The sequence below is a fragment of the Pteronotus mesoamericanus genome, unplaced genomic scaffold, assembly GCF_021234165.1.
Source record: "Pteronotus mesoamericanus isolate MK-2021 breed Mesoamerican mustached bat unplaced genomic scaffold, CSHL_Meso_final contig_75, whole genome shotgun sequence".
Classification (NCBI taxonomy): Eukaryota; Metazoa; Chordata; class Mammalia; order Chiroptera; family Mormoopidae; genus Pteronotus; species Pteronotus mesoamericanus.
The window spans coordinates 10,320,739-10,341,334 of record NW_026555249.1 but is presented as its reverse complement, the minus strand read 5'-3'; the positions used below and the strand labels follow the sequence as shown (position 1 = coordinate 10,341,334).

The 20,596-nt window shown below is 40.0% G+C and overlaps 1 protein-coding gene across 1 annotated transcript in view; it reads left to right on the top strand.

Moving 5' to 3' along the window:
- Nucleotides 1-1,687: 1,687 nt before the first annotated feature.
- The window catches only part of MROH2B (maestro heat like repeat family member 2B), a 57,845-nt gene continuing 38,936 nt past the window's right edge, over nt 1,688-20,596 (top strand). The window contains exons 1-7 of the mRNA XM_054583999.1: nt 1,688-1,814; nt 10,896-11,057; nt 12,808-12,869; nt 14,301-14,411; nt 15,417-15,576; nt 16,198-16,296; nt 18,503-18,657. Of these exons, the coding sequence (XP_054439974.1) occupies nt 1,688-1,814; nt 10,896-11,057; nt 12,808-12,869; nt 14,301-14,411; nt 15,417-15,576; nt 16,198-16,296; nt 18,503-18,657 (876 nt within the window). The remainder of the gene's footprint in view (nt 1,815-10,895; nt 11,058-12,807; nt 12,870-14,300; nt 14,412-15,416; nt 15,577-16,197; nt 16,297-18,502; nt 18,658-20,596) is intronic.

Below are 20,596 nucleotides of genomic sequence, written 5' to 3'. Positions count from 1 at the left end.
TTACAGCCTCTAAACCATTTTTAAATGTTTATTTTTTAATTTATTCATTCAAGAAATATTTATTGAGCATCTACGATATGTCTACTACTATTCTAGGAAATAGAAACAGAGAAATAATTAACAAGTAAAATGCCCTGCCCTCATTTGAAGTAGATAAACTTCTAATTTTTTCTAAAAACTGTGAGGTATATTGTTAGAAGGTGGAAGAATCACAATATATTATAATGATACCCCTAAACAAATAAGACTAAATTTAGCATAATAATACATTTTTAATTGTCTTTAAAAAATCTTTTATTCAAATGTGAGTTAGGGAAAATACAGTATGCTGGCAATTCAAGTAAAAATAATCTGCGAATTAGAGTATAGAAACTGCTAACAACAACAACAAAACAAAAATCTTAGCCTGAAGTAAGAAAAGTTCAATATTTACATCAGTATGGAATATTGACCAGTTATTGGCAATATAGAGGGGCTTTTAAACACTACAAGGTATTTAGAGGAAAATGAGAAAGGTAGTATGAGACATAGAAATCACGTAATTGGGGGAACTAGTAAGAGATCATGTAGAGACTTTTCCTAGAAAACAGAAAACTTTGTGAGCTATAGAATGCTTCTGGAAATCTTACCAAATATTTAAAGCACTATCACATGGAAGTGAGAATAGAGTTTTCCTACTACCAAGGACAGATCTGTAGCCAGTCGTAGGCTCTCCAAACCAAAGAAACCAGCACATACACTGAACTTTCTAATCATCTGAGTTGTGTCAAAATGGAATGGTCCATCTCTACAAGTTTTGCAGCAGAGGCCAAGGTGGCAGCTGCTAAGAATGGGAGGCGAGAGGATGGAAGGGGTTTTAGAGTAGGACACAGGTGGCTGTAGGGCCGCCCAGCCTCCCCTCCAGTTTTAAGTTTCTCTCATTCACACACACCGCTTCACCATACACCGAAGGAAAAAGATACTTCCCAGGCATTTCAAAAGTAATCTGACGAGCTCCATGATCTTCCTGCCACGGAGAAAGCTGTATCTAATATCAATGCAGTCAGCACAAATGGAGAAAAAGTTGTTACAGTAGACCGCTAGCTAGTTATTAACAAAGGAAGGGAGCAAAACTGGAATCAGACCTTAAACCTGAATTCCAGATGTCCCAGGGGGCAGCTGCATCTTCTGCCAAATGGACATTAATCCCAAGCAGGCAGGAAGGACAGGCTTTCCAATGTCCCCAGGCAACAACTGGCCCCTCCCCAGAGATCACCAGGGGGGAAGGAATAAAACAAGAAGGGGAATTTCCTCCGCTGGGCACATGCACAGCAGAAGCCAAGATAACAGAGGGACAAGTCCTTCCACTATGAGGCATGTACAATAGGAGCTAAAACGGTGGCCAGAAAGAACAGGTGTCTAGCCTGGGAAAATTTGGGGAAAGAAGTAGATGGAATAAGGGCACAGGACCCTGGAAGATCCAGGAAAGGGATTGGATAGGAAGAAAACCCGTCACAAGCCCGCAAATGTTTAGGAAGAAGATTGGTTAGTCTGAAAGAAAGTGTACTCCTTCCTAAACCCGATGCAATATCATCAAAGCTTAACAAAGGCCTGAGGTTCTCTCTCAGGAGCAGCCGTGGGCCCGGGTGTGTCACCCATCATTGCCCCAGTGCCATCCGGCCCTGGAGGTGGACGCACAGATGGGGAAATGGGACACAGAGGAGGTCTGCGTCTCCGGGCCCCGGCCCTCCTGGGCCAGACCGGCACTGAGGCAGGTCCTCAGCCCCGGAGGCTGGGCTTCTGCAGCAAGAAGGAGCCGAGCCCCCTGGCCAGGGGTGGGACAGCAGGCTCCCGGAGGCAGTCCTTTGTTTTTGCTTCGATCAATCTTGCCGCTATTGCTCACATCCTCCTATGCATGAGCCCTCGAAGTGTTTTTATGATGACTCTGTGGAAGAATCCTATTTCCACTGGCAACAAAATGGCCCTTGTGAGAACTGCTAAATCAATTGCTTAAGTAAAACGCTCTAAATTTAGATGTGCATATGGTCCACATTTAATAAATCTTAAAAGTGACACTTCTTCCTGACAGGCCAGGGAAATATTTAAGTGTCAACTTCAGAACCACGAATCTGTCTAAATCCTATCATTTGTGAATGAGATACCTTCCCAATTTATAATACAAATAAGGTGTACATACAAATACAAATGCACACACAGACCTGCTTTTTAAAGTATCCCTTCTTATATTGTATATGTTTGTCTCTATAAAGCAAGTGTTTATGGCTGAAATTGTACAGTATTGTTATCTGTAGGCTTATTTTCTCTTTATTTCCTTAATATTGTTATTTTTACAAAACCAATGTTTTCTAAATAGGGAAAACAATTATTCTGCTATAGCCCACATGTTAAGCCACAGAAGGCAGTAGTAAATTTTGTTCATGTTAACTTTAAACTATGTGCAATATTGTGATATATGTATAACCAAAATATATTTGTCATATAAATTTGGCCTTCATTCAGATTTTCTAGCTCACAGCTCCCAAAACACTTAAAATTTCCTTAAGTGTTGAGAGTGGTAAATATGTCTTTTGTTATTTAATGAGGTGACGTTTGGCAAACTCCTGAGACTGGGGGCTGGTTGCCAGGAGACCCGACCGTGTCATTAGAGGGTTGGGACTTTCAGTCCTACCCCCTGACCTTCACCTGAGAGGGGACCGGAGATTGAGTTCAATCACCAATGGTCAACGGTTTAATTATTCATGCTTATGTAATGAAATATCCATAAAAACATAATAATAGGTTTGGAGAGCTTCTAGGCTGGTAAACACATGGAGAATGGGGAGAGTGGAATGTCTAATAAGGTCATGGAAGCTCCTTGCCCTTTCCCCATACCTTGTCCTATGCATCTCCTCTATCTGGTTGTTATTAAGTGAAATCCTTTTATAATAAACTGGTAATCTAGTAAGTAAAATATTTCTCTGAGTTCTGTGAGCCGCTCTAGCAAATTAATTGGACCTGAGGAAGATTTCCCAGGAACCTCCAGTTTATAGCTGATCTATAGCCAGTAAGTGATTTAGCATTTGTTTTATTACACCTAAAGCAAATATATTCCAAATAGCACAAGTAAACTATACAGATTTTATTGACTGTTTAGTTAGGAAATGGGAAGAATTAACATCAATCTTTCACGTAGATGTGAAGTTTTTTAAATCTATAGATGGAAAAAGACTTAAGAGGCATTATCAGCTAGTGGCAATGGATAGGCCATAATTGGGTCATATTCAAATAAATGAACTCTAAAAAAATATATAATGATACTCTGAGTAAATTGAACTAAATGTTTAATGATATTAAGAAAATACTGTTAGTTTTTTAAAGTATAATAATGGTATTATGCTTATGTTTTCTTTAAGGACTCTTTTTTAAAATTTTAATCTATATTGTATTTTTTCCATTACCATTTAGTCCCCTTACACCCCTCTCCCCCAGCAATCATCACACCGTTGACCGTGTCCATGACTCCTTTTTCATTTTTGCTCAATCCTTCCAAGCCCTAAACTCCCACACCCCAACTAGCTGTCTTCTGTTCTCCATCTATGATTTTGTCTCTGATTTTCTTGTTAGTTCATTAGATTCCACAATTGAGTGAAATCACATGGTATTTGCCTTTCTGGAAGTCCTAGCCATAGCAATTAGACAAGAAGAAGAAATAAAAGGCATCCAAATGGGAAAATAAGAAGTAAAACTGTCTTTATTTGCAGATGACATGATACTATACATAGAGAACCCCAAAGATTCCACCAAGAAACTGCTGGAACTGAAAAATGAATTCAGCAAAGTGGTAGGATACAAAATTAATATTCAGAAATCAGTTGCATTTTTATAGGCCAATAATGAACTAACAGAAAGGGAAAATAAGAGAACAATCTCATTCACAATTGCTTCAAGAACAACAAAATACCTAGGAATAAACCTGAACAAGGATGTAAAAGACCGGTACTCAGAAAATTATAAGACACCAAAGAAAGAAATTGAAAAAGATACAAATAAGTGGAAGCACATACCGTGTTCAGGAACAGGAAGATTTAACATCATTAAAATGTCCATACTACCCAAAGCAATCTATAGATTCTTTGAATCTTGGATTTGCTTCAAAATAATCCATAAATGGGGGAAAGAAAAGGGGACATGGATGAAAGAAGGTGAGCTATGACTTGATAATTATTGAAACTGGTGATAAAAACATATATGAGATCCAGGAATGGTGGAGTAAGTGGAAGCTACACTAATCTCCTCCCAAGTCCAATCTGGACTTACAACTAAATTATAGAGAAAGCATCCATAACAACCAACTGAACACTAGCTGGAAAGAAGCCTTATAACCACGGACAGACAGGAGAAAACACTTCAGCACAATGTGACTGGTACGGAGTGCAGAGGAGACCCAAGAGGACTGGACGGGCTCTCACAGGTAGCAGCTGAAGTACTGGAGGAATATTTCCTGGCCAGCAGGCGTTCCCCTAGAAGTATGAAGTCCAAACCCCAAGCTGGGTTCCCCATCCTTACAGCACCAGAACAGGAAAAGAACCCAGGTAACATCCATCTGTGAAAAGTGGCAGAATCTCAATCTGCCAGGGAGAGGTAGCTGGAGTCACAGAGAGCCTTTTAAATCAACTTATTTCTGAATATTGGCCCTTTACAATTTTATCTGCAGCCGCTTACCCTGGACTCCAGCAAAGTGGGGACAGAGTAGACTACAGATGCTTGAGGAGAGACTGGAGACCTTGGCCTTGGGGAGAGAACTGAGGGAGTAACCGCCAGGATCCCTGTGCTGAGTCATTCCCCATATGGCAGGAGCCATCTTGCTCAAGCAGACCACTCCCCTCCCAAGCGGCATCAGCCTGAGGGGAGGCAATAGCCCCGCCCACAGGAATTACCCTGCCCCACTCTGTGTTGCCTAATCCTGACTGCTGATTACAGGTTGACTAGATTAGCAACTGAAGGAGACAGCCATAGATGGTGGATGCCTGGTAGTTTCGAACAGACTGCCTAAGGCCAGACTGGGACACCATCTGACATCACCAGGGGTGGATCCAGAAAGATAAAAAAGTGTAAATACTAGATGCTACCAAGATGAATTCCACAATGGTCTTCTTCAGGATTTTTGATAGCTTCTTTCTTGAATAGCTTTTTAACATTCATTTCTTATCCTTCAAGCTTGTGCATATTGTCACTATATTTTATATTATAGTTTATTTCAAATCTTATATTTTGCTCCTCCGTTCTCTTACCACATTTTACTTTTTCTTTCCTCTTATTTTCGATTTAAATTTTATTTTCTCTCTTGCTACAACTAGTTTCCCCTCTGCACTCTTACTATTTCTGCCCTCTCCAGCCTCTCAAAACCATTTCTCTTGTCATTAGTCATATCACATTCTTTTTCCTATTCTTAAAATAACCTTACTCTCTCTCCATCTTTTATCAATTCTTGCTCATTGGTTATGGGTAACATGGTGTTTTTTGCATTTCTTCAATTTTATTTCTAGGTCTTCTCTATTTTGGTATTTCAAATCTCAGGTTTTACTGTTCCCTTCCCCTACTCCATGTTGCCTTCCTCCTGCCCTTTCTTTTATTTCATCTCAAATTTTAATTTTTCCCTGTCTTAGCCCGGTTTTCATTCCTTACTCTAAGTATTGCTTCTCCCTCTGTTATCTCAAAATCACTGCCTTTTCTTCTAGACGTCTCTTAAGCTATTCTTTCTTTTTTCCCCTTTATTCCCATCCTGCCTATATTAATTTTTGCTCATTGGTTGTTGATAGTGCTGTAGCGGATCTTTTTCTCTATTTTGGTTCTTATTTTCTTTTTTTCTCTTTCTTTCTCTCACTACATATTTTTTAAATTTCTGTTTAAACCTAATACCATATCCTTCCTTTCTCTTACTCCATTCTGCCTTCTTTCCTCTCTTTTTTATTTACGATGTAATTTTTACTTTATTTCTCTCTTCGCCTTGTCCCTATCCCCTACTCTTATTATTGCTCCTCCCTCTACCTCTCAAAATCATTGATCTTCCTGTTAGTCATTTCATATTTGTTTTTCCTTTCTTATAATAGTCTTAATCTCTTTATACCTTTATTAATACTGGCTCATTTGCTGTTGATAGTGTGAATGTGGGTGGGGGTTATTTTTGTGGTGTGGCTTTGTTTCCTGGGCTGTGTGGTTTTGTTCTGGCAGCACATTCACAACAGCACAGAAGATGTGGTGGGCAGAGAGACAGTCAGTCTCTTAGCTGGAGGGAAGGACCCACTGAAGAATGACCAAACAACAATCAAAACCCCATTACAACCAGAGCACCAACATAAATGGCATAAACGGAATCCCAAGAGCATCAAGTTCAGGGGATCAAGGAGACTACACCACTGAATTTCACAGGTCTCCTATCACAGGTCACACCACAAAGACAGGGAGTCAAAGTAGATCAATCTAAGAAACAGAAACAAATAAGAAGAGTCATAATTTTATCCATTTTGAATATATTCTGGTGTATGGTATAAGCTGGTGGTCTAGTTTCATTTTCTTGCATGTACCTGTCCAGATCTCCCAACAACATTTGTTGAAGAGGCTATTTTTACTCCACTTCATGCTTCTGCCCCCTTTGTCAAATATTAATTGACCATAGAGACTTGGGTTTATTTCTGGGCTCTCTAAACTGTCCCATTGATCTATGTATCTGTTCCTATGCCAGTAACAGGCTGTTTTGATTAGTGGCCTTGTAGTATAGTTTGATATTGGGTATTGTGATCCCTCCTGCTTTGTTCTTCTTTCTTAAGATTGCTGAAGCTATTCAGAGTATTTCTTGGTTCCATATTAATTTTTGAAATATTTGTCCTGTATCTGTGAAATATGCCATTGGTATTATAATAGGAATTGCATTCAATCTATAATTGCTTTGGGTAGTATGGACATTTTAATGATGTTAACCTCCATTTATTTGTATCTTCCTTAATTTCTTTCTTCAGTGTTTTATAGTTTTCTGAGTACAGGTCTTTTATCTCTTTGGTTAAGTTTATTCCCAGGTACTTTATTTTTCCTGTTGCTATAGCAAATGGGATTTTTTTCAGTGATTCCAGTGCTGGGAATATACCCTAAGAATCCTAAGTCACAAATTCAAAAGAACTCATGCACCCCAATGTTCATAGCAGTGCTATTTACAATAGCCAAGTGCTGCAAACAGCCTAAGTGCCCATCAGTAAGTAAGCAGATCAAAAAACTGTGGTACGTTTACACAATGGAATACTATGTAGTAGAAAGAAAGAAGGAACTCCTACCTTTTGCAACAGCATGGATGGAGCTGGAGAATATTATGCTAAGTGAAATAAGCCAGTCAGTGAAAGAAATACTTATGATCTCACCTATAAGAGGAATCTAATGAACAAAATAAATTAATGAACAAAATAGAACCACAGGCATGAAAACGTGGAACAGATTGAAAGTGACCAGAGGAGAGGGCAGAGGGGCATAAGAGTGGAAAGAAGGGGAATGGACTAGACAAAGAGCACATAAGAATGACCCATAGACATGGACAACAGCGAGGGGATTGGCTGTGGGAGCAGGGGGTGGGATGGGCAGAGGAGGGCAAAGAGGGAAAAATTGAGACAATTGTAATAGAATAACAATAAAAAATTATTTAAGAAAGAGAAGAACAGAAAAGAAAAGAAAAAAGAAAAGAAAAGAGAAAAACAGAATAACCTATTCTAACACTAGGACCAACCAAGAAAGTCATGGTTTGTTTTTCAGTCCTTGACCCAGAGTATGGTCTTGAGATGTGCTTCTTTTCCACCACAATTGCTACTCATACCTGAATGATTCTGGTAATCAAAAATTTTATCAATTGAACCTTTATTTTACCATACTTCTTGACTTAAATGTTTTTGAAGAATTTCATCTAAAAAGTTGTTTTTGTAAAACTCATTGAACATTTATAGGATTTTAAAAGTCTCCAAGTATACCATAAAACCCCCCCACATATTTATGATATATCTAGAGGCAATTGAAAATACCAAAATCATGAATTTTAAGTGTGTTTTTAGTCTTATAAAAGGAATAAAAAGACAATGAAGATGTGTTTGTTTCCCTAAGAAAAAAATATATATATATTTTTGCTTTGTATATATGATAATCACCCAGAGGTAACTGAATTATCTTTTTTCCCCTTAAAAGCGCAATACTAATTAATGACTTTTTAAAAAGATTTACTTACTTAGGAAGTTACAGGACCCAAGTAATTTATTATGAAATGCTGAGATATTTTACTTTGAATTCTCTAGCAACCATTAAAGCCAAATTCCTCAGTCAAAAAAAATGATGTTTCATTCCTCACTAACATAACCTGACTGTTAAAATCTAGTCCTTCTGAAAGCTTCAGCCGAGGTAGAAAGAGCTCCAGAAAGCAGACGACCAGTTCCTGTGATGCCTGGAGCCAGGCGAGGTCTTCGGGGTCAAGGGCTTCCTCTCTCCTCCCATAAAATCATAAAGTCGGGCTGTGTTCTTCCCCTGGCACCTGTTGGTAATGAAGCTAGAGATGCCTCATGGGAGAGGCATTGGAGAAACAAATTGCTAGAAAATTATTTACTCATCTGCAGGGGCTTGAATTATCTATCACTTGCGAGTGAACCATTCTATAAATCCCTCTGCAAATTTCCTTCTGTGGATTAAATTCTTAAGCCCCTTCTGAATTCCTGAAGGGATGACTTTCAAATCATATTCTCAATTTTAAAATACAACATGTTTAATAATATACAAAAAAAGGAACTGCTGTTTACACATGTTTCAGATTAGCAATTCATAGCAAACATCCGTTGAGGTTTATTATTCAAGGAACATTAATGAGGCTTAGTCACTAGGCTTTGAGGTGTGTCTGTGAGTCTTCCTGTGCCTTCCTCAGTGGCTGCCTTACATTCAATCCCTAGACACTTCTCTGACCTCTTCTCCCTCCATCACCAGCTGCTGCTATCAGTGCAAGGTAGAGGGGAGCCTCCATCCTGGGTTTGTATGGGGAAGAGTATGAGACATTTCTTATCCACAAAAGGCCCAATGCAAAATAAAATCATACGTTTGTTGTTTAGGAATTAAAAACAGCATTACAAATTATTTTGGCATTACCAAAAAAGTAAAAACGAACTTGCTTTGTGCAGGAAATAATCCTTAGGTCAACTAATGTGATCCTCGGATTTTACAATTGAGAACACAAGCTCAGTCCAGAGAGGTCAATTTTTCCAGAGGGATACACTAGTTTAAAGCAGAACGTAGATGCAATTCTGAACTCCAAGTTGTTTTTTTCTCTTTATTTTTATTTCATACACAAAACATGTTCTGGGCGAAAAATAAGTATTTTGAATATATATTTTATCATAATAACATAGCTGAATACCATATATTTGCACTGAAAACAATAACCATCTAACTCTTGGCAAATACATGCAAAAAAATCGATCATCTCCTAACTTTTAGTATCTCTATGAAATCAAGGAATTCTTTAGGTACAGACATTCACAAAAATTTATGCCATCACTTACAAAAAGAGTAAGAAATTGATTATAATACCTAAATGGCTAGCTTTCTTCTTATTGATTCTATTACATATTGTTCTTTAAGATTTTAAGTGCATGCAATGGCCAATGTTTTTTATTTTCCTATAAGGCATTAGGAGTTTTAGGCTGCCTCTCCTCACCTCAATACTGCTCTGACCCACCAATTCTCACCCTTCTCCAATGGGCGAGTTACGGTGTTCAAGGTGAGCAGCTGCTGGTTATGCCCAACCCAATGGTAACCCCTTGGTAACTGCCATGTTTTCAGTGGCCCACTAATGGGTGATTGGGTAAGGATCCTGGTGAGTGTTTCTCAGACTCTAGCAAACCTAAGATTCACTAGAATCACCTAAGAAACCTAAGATACTCGTTAAAAAGACAGATTTCTGCCTTTCATCCTCATTTACCAGGGGTGACATGGACCTGGGAAGGGACATTTTAAATAAGGACGCCAGGTGACTTCTGTTACTAGGTACTTGTGGACACATCAGAAAATAGTGAGGCTGACTTGGGAAGCAGAAAATGTTCTGAAACACCAGCCTGCTGAGGACCCCCGCAATAACCGCAGTGCCAAATATCGGTCTATGAAAAGAGTGATGGATTCAAAGAGTTAGTTGGAAGCGTTTTACCTTTGAATCTGAAATGAAGTTCACTAATGAAGGGAAGGTCACCAGAGAAGCAGCAGCACCTGAGCATGGGGCTGAGCCTCACCCCCTCCACCGCCACCCCCCCAGCCCCTGTCCCATCCAGACCTACAGAGAGCGAGGGCCCTCCTCCCATTCCCTCTAACATCTGCCCCATTAACATACCATCTGGACACACCTTGGAAATTGTGGTCATACAGATTTAGGGTAGGGGACATGGGGGCCAGATTTAAGTCCATACTAATAGAGCTGAAAGCATTAGAACCAAGAGGTCTGGATTAAAAAAAAAGAAAAGAAAAGAAAAATAGTTTGAAAACCAGAAGAAAGAATGGAGTCAAGAGAAAAATCCTGAGCCTGGAGTGAGGCCACGTCCATGATGGGGGTGGGGCAGGGAGAGCAGAGAGGGAGGTAGAGAAGACCTTGCTTTGCTGTTGTCAGTTGGACATTCCATTCAACTGCCCCTGGCAGGGATTCCAGTCCACTGAGCATGCCCAGTGTGTGAGACTGACTTTCACCAAGTAGAACAATCACCAAGATCACCATAAAGGCTTTACCAACACCAAGCCTGTAAAGTAACCACTGAAAATCATTCCCAAATTTGTAATCAATGGACCCAAGTTTAGAGAGAGGAGCCTGTTTGGTCTACAAAAATGGTTTGAGTTCCAGTGTCTAACTTCTTCCTTCTCAGATTCTCTGGTCTCCACGAAAGGGACAATATTTGGTGAGATGCAGCCATTTCGTTGGTCAGCAGGAGCTCAGAAGCCAGAAAATGTCATAGTGGTCGAATACGGCATCCTCCTCCTCAACAGCAGCCCATCGCTGGAAGCTTCCAGATCATTGTGCACATCAAGTGAAGGAGGGAATTTTCAGTTAGAGAATCTTATGTGAACCTTGTATGAGAAACCTGCCAACCTGCTTCTTCAAGTTTTTAGCCTTACTGTTTTGGATACTTAGGTGCTCTCTCTTAGCCTGAAATAGCAAAGACAAGACTCGGGGCATGGAGGAGTCTGTAGGTAAGCATCATGCTCCCCTGAGGACTTAGGTGTCTCGTGTCTGTGTGATCAAATGCGTGTGTGGGGTGGGGGATGGTGTGTGTCATTGCGGGGGGTCTATACCCTAAAGGTTTTATGAAAAGCTATACCACATAAGACTGTTTCTCTCTACTCTCCCTTAATTCTAAAATAAAATCACACTGATTGTAAGTGACCAACGATAGACTAGGAGATTGAGAGATGACTGTATAGTCTTTAAAATGTATAGTCTGTCTGAGGATAAAGTGGCTGAAACACAAAGGAAAACCACTTATTTTTGTTAATGTAAAAAACATCCAAAACTGTACATAAATTTTATGAGTTATTTGGGCCAAACTGATGACATATGCTGGGAAGCAAGATCTCAAGTGTTCTGGAAAATAACAGTTTTGCAGCTTCATTTATGCATTTGAAGGTAAGGAGGGAACCAAGGAAGATTACATAAAGGTGGGAGGAAGCAAGGTAGGGACTGAGTTACAGGATAGTTACAAGATTATGTGCTTTTTTGCAGGTGGTTGCATTTTATTTCAAAGGTGTGTTAACCTAGTAGCACAGAAAAAATGAAAAGGGCTTGCTTAAAGCATAGCTAAACCTTTTACTAAGAAGTGAAAGGCTTGGTGGCTGGGTGAAAAAAGAAAAGGGATTAACAACAACAAAAATGCGCGCGCACACACACACACACACACACACACACATATGCCTGAGATATGACTAGCCACCATTACCTGCTCATTTAGGGTTTTATGATCAGATAACCCTGTGAGGTTACTTCCTTTCAACCACTTTCTCCCCCGCCCCACCCCGCCCCACACCATTTAACCTTAAATACTGATTAATTAGGAAGAACTCTTAGGAAATATATTCCCCAATGTTCAAGTTTGGTCGCCTTTCTGCTCTGCCAAAAAAAGACTGTGTTGCGGGGTCTGTTGCTGAACTTGGAGGCCTGGGGACAATCGCCACTTCCAGAAGTGTCTCTTCTACCATCTTGCCAGGGGGCCTAAAATTACTCAACCACTTTGACTCAATTATTTCTTTGGTTTTTCAGAGGGCTGTCTCCAAATACAAATATTCCCCGAGAGATTATTATATTATTTAGAATGTAATGATATTCTAAAGGTTTTTAGAATATTATTCTAAATAATATTATGGTGGAAAGGTGGAGAGTGTGCTGAGGGAGAGTCGGCTCGCACATTGCCTTCCCAGGTTCCTGTCGGGTGTGAGAAAGGGCCCCAGTTCACCAAACCTGAGGGCCGAGCCTTGCTGGAAAGGAGACAAGGCAGGCTATGCCTACAGGACTAGAGGGGTACATGGACATCGAGCCTCTTTAATCTTTTCCTCAACCTTTAATTTAGGTTTTGGGGAAAATACTTAGCGTCAGCTAGTTTTGAGCATGTCAAGTATAAGAAATATGAATAAGACATAGTTCCTGCCGACCAAGAGCTGGCAGTTAAGAAGCAAGGGAGAGCATGACAGGGAAGGCGAGAGAGAAAAATCTCTCTTAGACTATTGATTATAATGAACAGGGGGGCATTTTAGCGCAGACTCAATTTATTTTTCTGTGCATTTCAGAGACATTTGGAGACATTAACCTCACTCTTGGCATGCTGAACAAAGAAGATAATATCAGCAAGGTAAGGAAAATAGAGAAAAATCTCCTTCCCATTCACTTTCTCTAATTTGGTTATTTCAGCATTTCATAGACGTCCTTCCTTGACTCAACCTCCTCTTTTCCCTCTGGTTTCTAATGTGCTAATCAATTTTTTAGAAAATGCACTTATAATTAAAGTCATTATAATCTCTAAACGGTCACATTTGGCATTTGGGGAATCAGAGTTCCCAGTCCTAGAAGTTAGCAGAGAATGCCCCTTCCATAACCCCTTACAGACTCATGCAGACAAGGGGTGTCGGACCCACGACCCTGTGGATTATAGCCCCCTCCTGTACAACTGCAGCACCCCTCTGAAAATCACAAGATCTCCCCTAGTCGTCTACAATGCTAATTGACAACTACAGGTTCTTTCCTCTGGGATTTGAAGGCTATTCTGGCTTCATTCACCTTTTAAATAGCTACCTTTCAATGTACACTCACTGTTAGCTTTCCAAACAATAGTGTATCGTATTATATTCCCTCCTCACAACTTTGTGAAGTAGGTATTGTGACCATTTGACCACTAAGAAAAGCGAGGCACAGAGAAGTTACAATGCTTTGCCTAAGAACAGCAGGACTATGTCCAAACACAAGCCTGTCTAACTCCAAAGCAAGGCTCCTGGCCATTTTTCAATGTAGCCTCCCTGTGAAGGACAGTGCCTAGTCCTTTCTTAACCCAGGGGTTCTCAGCCCTGACTGCCTGTTAGAGTCGATATTCAAAGAGAGCTGTTTCACATTTTTACATATGGGCACAATACCTGAAGGTAACATGCTTGAGGCTGTTGGAGAGTGCAGAACACCAGTCTCTCCTCTCCCAAAGACCATGGAGCTGCCTAAGAGAGCAACAAAGCCTTTACACACAGCATCTGGTCAAGCCAAACAATTCTCAGAGTCTATAGCTCTATCCAAACAACAACAACAACAACAACAACAGCATCACAACTTTCTCCCCACAAAGGCATGAATGGAGCAAGGGCCTATAAATCTTCCTTAGGAACAAGTTTCATAGCTTTAGCAGCCTTTTTGGGAATCGCATTTGTTCCTTAATTTGGTCACTCCCTGGTAGTAAGAACAACAATCAGGCTGATGAGCACTTCCATTCCCCTTGAGTGCCCTACGACAGTGATTTCAAGAGACTTTGATTGTCAGGTAGCCCATTCTTGTCTTCAATTAGATTTTGTCACAGAAATGTAGTCAAGTTAAAGTAGTTTTTAGAATGAACTTTGCTCAACTTAGAAAAGCCTTTGACTCCTAAAGATGCATATTATGTTCAGGAAGCCCCAATTAAGATACATAAAATTCTGTTGTGTAGTAGAGGTACGTTGCTTAGTTTAATGGTGGTATTCATTTGGGCTTCCTCTGATTCCTTTAGTTTTGCAACTCAAATTTCTATGCATCCCTTGTATGTTCACAGGAAGACATCTATAGTCATCTGATTTCCATTATTCAGAATACTGACATTTTGGATGGTGCCATCGTCCAAAAGTTGATTTATTATGCTTCTAAGGACATGAGAGACAACAATGTAAGTTTGTTGATGATGAATTAGGGTCACAGCTAGCAACAGCTGTTTAAGTGACCCAGCTGCACCATGTAGACACCCACAGGCTTCTTGTACATCATGGCCAGGATCATAAATCACTTTTATTTGTTCTTCATGGTAATTTGGATACAGTAACAGTGCCTGTTATTTGCCCTTTCACAGATGATGAAACTGAGGCAAAGCTAAGAAAGACTTTAGAAGTAATATTATCCAACCTACATTTATATGAGGCACTTAATGTTTAGAGGGATTTTTTTCAAAGTAACAAGCCATGTATTGACAGAATAAATGACTAGAACCCAGTTTTCCTTGCTCTCATATAAATTTTAACTCTTTATGTGCCTATTTATCTATGTACATAAACATTGTGTCTGAAAAATTATTTGCAGAAATTATTTTGAGTCCTGGGATAATAGTATTTTCTTCCAGAATGGATTTTTACTTATTTACCTACCAAGGGCATTAACAATCTAGGATTAATCTTAGAGCTTGAGATTTCATAGGCAATTTCCCAGTAGTAAGGTTGACCACATTTACCTACTTCACCGTTACCAAGAGCAAAGGTCCCTCCAAGTATCTCCAATATCAAAGATATTATTAGATCAACTCAGTATTAAAACCCAAAGCTCTAGACTAAGAGCCCCAGTTTTCTCTCCTCATGGCAGTTTCCATCACTGTAATTCAACCACAGTACTTCCTATCACTCGGACATAAAATATAAATCCTATGTTTACCATGTCTGATCAATTAGTGCGAAAATAATGCACTGACCCCAAGCTTACAAGACTCCCATTATGACCTAGTTTTAAAACCACCCCTGATTTCCCAGCTGCTGACAGCTGCCCTGAGGCTCTCACCTGAGGTTGTAAACAGCCTGTTCCCTACCTATCCCAAAGCCAGGGGAACTTACAAATATGTATTCCACTCCCCTCTGCAGACTCACTCCGCTCTCCCTCTCCTCATTGCTGTTTTCCTTTTCTTTCTCAGGTCCCCAGAGAAATCAGAATGCTAGCTGGCGAGGTTCTGGTGTCTCTTGCTGCACATGATTTCAACTCTGTGATGTACGAAGTGCAAAGTAACTTTCGGATCCTGGAGCTACCAAACGAGTTCATTGTGCTCGCCCTGGCAGAACTGGCAACCAGCTATGGTATGGAGGGAATACTTGCCACATTTTCCTGGGAAACAACCCCTGGCCAGTTGTTGAAAACCCTAGTGGGAGCAAATAGCAGAAGGAAGAATGTCGCTACTATATGCTGACCTAAAGAATATTGATAGAGGGATTTGGGCAGTTGTGTACGGGCAAAGATGAGCCTGCTGACCACCACTGGTCCATGTTGCTCCGAATTTGGCCAGAAATCCCCCAACCTCACCTTCCCTTTCATCCAGCTTTGTGCCTACAGAAGCACATTTTCCACAAGGCACATTCAGCAAATGAGTGAAAACTTACATGAAGCAAGAGTTTCTTAAGATGTTAGGCTTGGACTTAGGGATATAAGCAAGTTCTGGTGGGAGGGACAAACATTAATGAAATAATTATCCAAATAAGTAATTGCTATTAAACTTAGGTACAGGCAACTGTATAGCTAGTACCTTATGTCAAGCTGGTGATTCCTTAATTCTCTAACTGCAGCCTGGCACTGTGGTAGGGGCAGGATAGAGAACAACTTCCTACTGCACCTCTGGCAATGTTTGCCGTTGGCCTGAGGTGGAGTCGCAGAGCTCCCCGTGTGAGAAGATAATGCTTTTCTTCTCTGGCCCCTCACTGCAGCGTCCCAGAGCATCCCCTTCATGATGATGACCCTGCTCACCATGCAAACCATGCTCAGACTGGCCGAGGAGGAGAGGATAAGGGCAGCTTTCTGCGTTGGTGGGTACCGTGGGCTTTCTGCTTCAGGGCCAGACCAGGAATCGAGCCAGTGTCTCATTTTTCCTTCACTCCAGTCTTGTCCTTTCTAGTAGCTACCATGCACTGAGCGCCTGCCATACGGAAGGCCCTCTGCAGAGAGTTATCAATCCTCACAACAATGCTGCAAAGTAAGTACTCGTGAGGCCATTTTATAGGCAAGAATCTGAGGGTTACGGAAATTAAGCAATGTTCCCAAGGTGGTGACGGAGTTGATGAGATGCGGAGGTTGCGTTCAAGCCCAGGTCTATATAACCACTCTATCTATGCGCTCTTGCCACTGCTCTGTATGGTCTGCATTTCTACTGGCCTCCTTTAATTGGGCCACAGTTTCTCTACAATGATTACGTGGGCTTACCTGCTCTCACCAGTTGGCTAAATTTTAACATCTCTTTATAATGCAGTATCATAATAATGATAAGTAAACAATCTAATTAAATATGAGCAATCATAAAATCAAGGAAAAGAGGTAAACAAATTATGGCCATGAACCCCCTCCACCTTCAAACTGAAATATGTCTACAATAATCAAGGGCCTGCAGAGAACAGCAGGCCCCGGAATGCCAGGCAGAAGCCTTCACAGCACAGGGAGAGGCTTCTGGGTTGAGTCTGAGACCCAGACTCTTGCCTCTGAGCTGCCACTGAGCCTTCAGGTGCCTCCAGCCTTCACGCAACCTCAGTGTTGCCTCTAAAAACATCAAATAAACTGAGTGCTAAGATCTGTAACATCCCCAATATGATTCTTTTTGTATGATTTGAAAGCCCATGCTGTCAGGAATGCCTTCTTTATCTATTAACCAAGACTTTTCCATTCTACATTGCCCTTCTCCTCTTGTCCTGTCCTCAGTGAAGGTGATATTTATATCTGACATGCACTAAAATTGCCTATGTGCCTGGGCACTGCCATGGGCATGTCATTGAACCTTCACAGTAATCCCACTAGGTAGATAACATTTTCTTCCATTTTGAAGATAAGAAAACTAAGGCTTAGAAAGAGCAAACAGCTTGCTTGAGGTCAGACAGCTAGTATGTGGCAGAGCCAAAATTTGAACTATAACAGTCTGACTCAAGGACTTGAGCAACTGTACAAGATTAGCACACTTTTCAATACTCTTTGCTATCCCTACTTACTATGATAGCTAACATTGTATTCTGCAAATAAACTTTGGTGCCTCTTACAGCATTTGTACTTGTAAGATTAGCAAACCAAAAAGTACAAGAAATGAAAACCAGACATCATTATGGCAATAAATAAAGGAATTCTCTGTCTTTGTGTTGTAAAGTTATCTAGTGCCCTTTGGTCCTCAAGCAACTTCTGCCGGGGTGCCACTGAAGAAAAGCCTTAAAATTCAATAGCTGTCTATCCACTCACCTATCTATTCATTCAATCAATCAGCAAATAAGTAGACCATGTATCTGTTCCATTAAATACCATCCATGGACAAGACATCATCCCTTCTCTCATGTTACTTATAGGCCAGTGTGAGATGCACACACACAAACACATGCACAAAGGATTGTGATAAAACATAGCAGATTATCAGGAAGAGTTTGGAGTGAATGGCCAGCTCTAAAGCTAAGATACTTGGCATCTTGTCTAGACTTTTCTTTGCAGAGGTGTCTACATGTCTACCTAAATGTCTACATTACAATTCAGTTTTCCAGTCTAATGATTGGCAGATATATAGGCTGTTTTCTATTTAAGGCTATTACTTAAAAAAAAAGAATATGAACATTCTTATACAGGTTTTTAGTGCCTAGATGTATATATATCTAATGATTATTTACCTGCCAGTGGAATCTGGGTCACAGAGATCACATATTCAACTTTGGTAGACAGAATCAAACAGTTTCCCAAAGTATTTGTATCAATTCATAATTTCACCAGCGGTCTGTGAAAATACCAGCTGCACCTTAGCCTTGTCAACACTGGACATGGTCTTAGATTTTAGCCATTTTGGATGGCATGTAATGATATCTTATAATAGTTTCAACTTACATTTTGCTAATGTGGCTGAGCACTTTTTATATCTTTATCTAGTATAGTCATAAGATTTTATAGGAACTATTATACTATATTTGGTAATTATAAGTACTCTTTTTTCAAATTATTGTATGGTCCTTCTCACCTTTATATTTTTCTCAGTCTGTGGTTCTTTTTAAAATGCAGCCCTTGAGAAGTTCAGCAAGGCCATTTACAAGTACATCAACCACTGGAGAGATTTCCCCTACCCCAGGCTGGATGCCAACCGCCTGTCCGACAAGGTCTTCATGCTGTTCCGGTACATAATGGAGAAGTGGGCCCCCGGGGCCTCACCCGTGCAAGTGAGTGGGGCCTCCTCCTCCTTGCTGGCTCATCTTCCTCTTTTCTTCTCACATGATTGTGCACCTAATTTTTTTTTTTAAACTCTGGGTTGTGTTTGATCAGGTTTATCAAAACTTTTGTTCTTCTTATTGCTAATCAGTATTTATTCATTCTTCCAACCAGTATTTACTGAGTCTGCATGACATGCCTGACACTGCTTCATGTGCTGGGGACACAACAGAGGTTGAGCAAACGAGAATCCTCACCCTCATGCAACTGACATTCTGATGTGTGGAGAGAACAATAAGAAAGCTAAAAGGAAAAAAAAAAACATATGGAATACTAGCTATTTCATGTCAGAAATCATAGCCCACATTTAGGCTGAATCACTGGTTAGGAAAAACAACAATCCACAGAAACTCCCTGGGTCCATGGCTGTCACTGTGAAACAAAATAACATGTAAGAATTTGGCTGACTACTTCAAAATATTATAATGCTTTAGAGAGAATAGTTCACAAAGTACATATATATAATCCTATCCTTATCTTGCTTAATTGCTATAATTTTTTTCAAAGTAGGCTAAATTATATCCTATTTAATCTCCTATTGCTTCATTATAAAAGATTTAACACTTAGCCACCTTCTCTAATTCAGTTTCTTTCCTATACTTTAAGCTATTAAAGCATTTATTTTTAACATGCTGGGTTAAATTATTCGCCAACATGGAATTTTTAAATATCCTATAGAAGTCTTTTCTTCAAGACACCTGAAAAATGAAACTCAATGCAGATTTGCTGACTATTTTCCTAGCTTCCCACAAGAGAGTTAGGCAAGTGAAAAGAAGGTCTATGAAGGAATAAGGGAGCACAGAGGGAGCAGCACTGAACTCCTGGGAGGAGCACTGGATAGGCTGCGACAGCGGAACTGAGCTTTTGACCCTTGAAGTCATTTACTACAGAGCAGGTGCATTCCCTGAAGAGGGAATAAAACCTATCAAAGCGTAGGTCAGAGATGGGATTGCACACACACTGGAGTGAGTCTGGTGGGAGAAGGCGAAGGTGACGGGAAAGAGGATATAGAAGCAGAAAGAAATGAAACCAGAAAGGTCTAAGCTGCATAATGAAGGGCCTTGAATGCTACTCAGGAACTTTTTTTTTTTTTTAAGAAATGAGACACCTTTAAAGGATTTTAAATAAGGGTTTGAGTGCCAGAAAAATCATTATAATATCAATGCTAAAGATAAATTGGGTACAGGGGTAGAGTAAGACAAAAGGTATAGCCTCAGTCAGGAGGCTATAGAAACATCCCAGATCATAAATACAAAGGAGATCACATGCAACAAAATAGGATCAACAGGACTTGGCATCAATAATGAGGAAATGGAGACATCTGGGATGATTCTTAGATTTCCAGCTTGAATAATCTTGGGACCATTAATCAAGATGAGAAAAAAAAATAGAAAGAATAACACTTTTGGGGCAGGAGGAAAAAATAAGTTTAATTTTAGGCATTTTGACTTGAATGCCTATGGGACATCTAGGTAGAGATAGTAATAGGTTTGGAGATATTCGAGATCGGTGTTAAGAAGAAAAGCAAAAACTGGCTATGCAGATTTGGATATCAGCTTTCTATAAGGGACAACTGAATAGATGGTTGTGGATAGAGTTGTTCAAGAAGACTATGTGTTGAATTATCAGAGGGAACTCTTTTAACCTGTAACGAATGTCTATCACCTGTGCTGTACATGTGAATCTAAGACAGAAGAGTGTTGAATTCAAACTTTACTTGAAAAATAAAATTTTAAAATGAAGTATGTGAAGTGAAAAAGTGCCAAAAATATATTTTGGAGTGGGGGGAAATCAATATTTAAGGAAAAGCAAAGAAAGAAGAATTCACAATGGAGAATTGCAAATGGGCTGCTGATGGAGTAGGAGGACCAAGCGGAATGAGATCTTGCA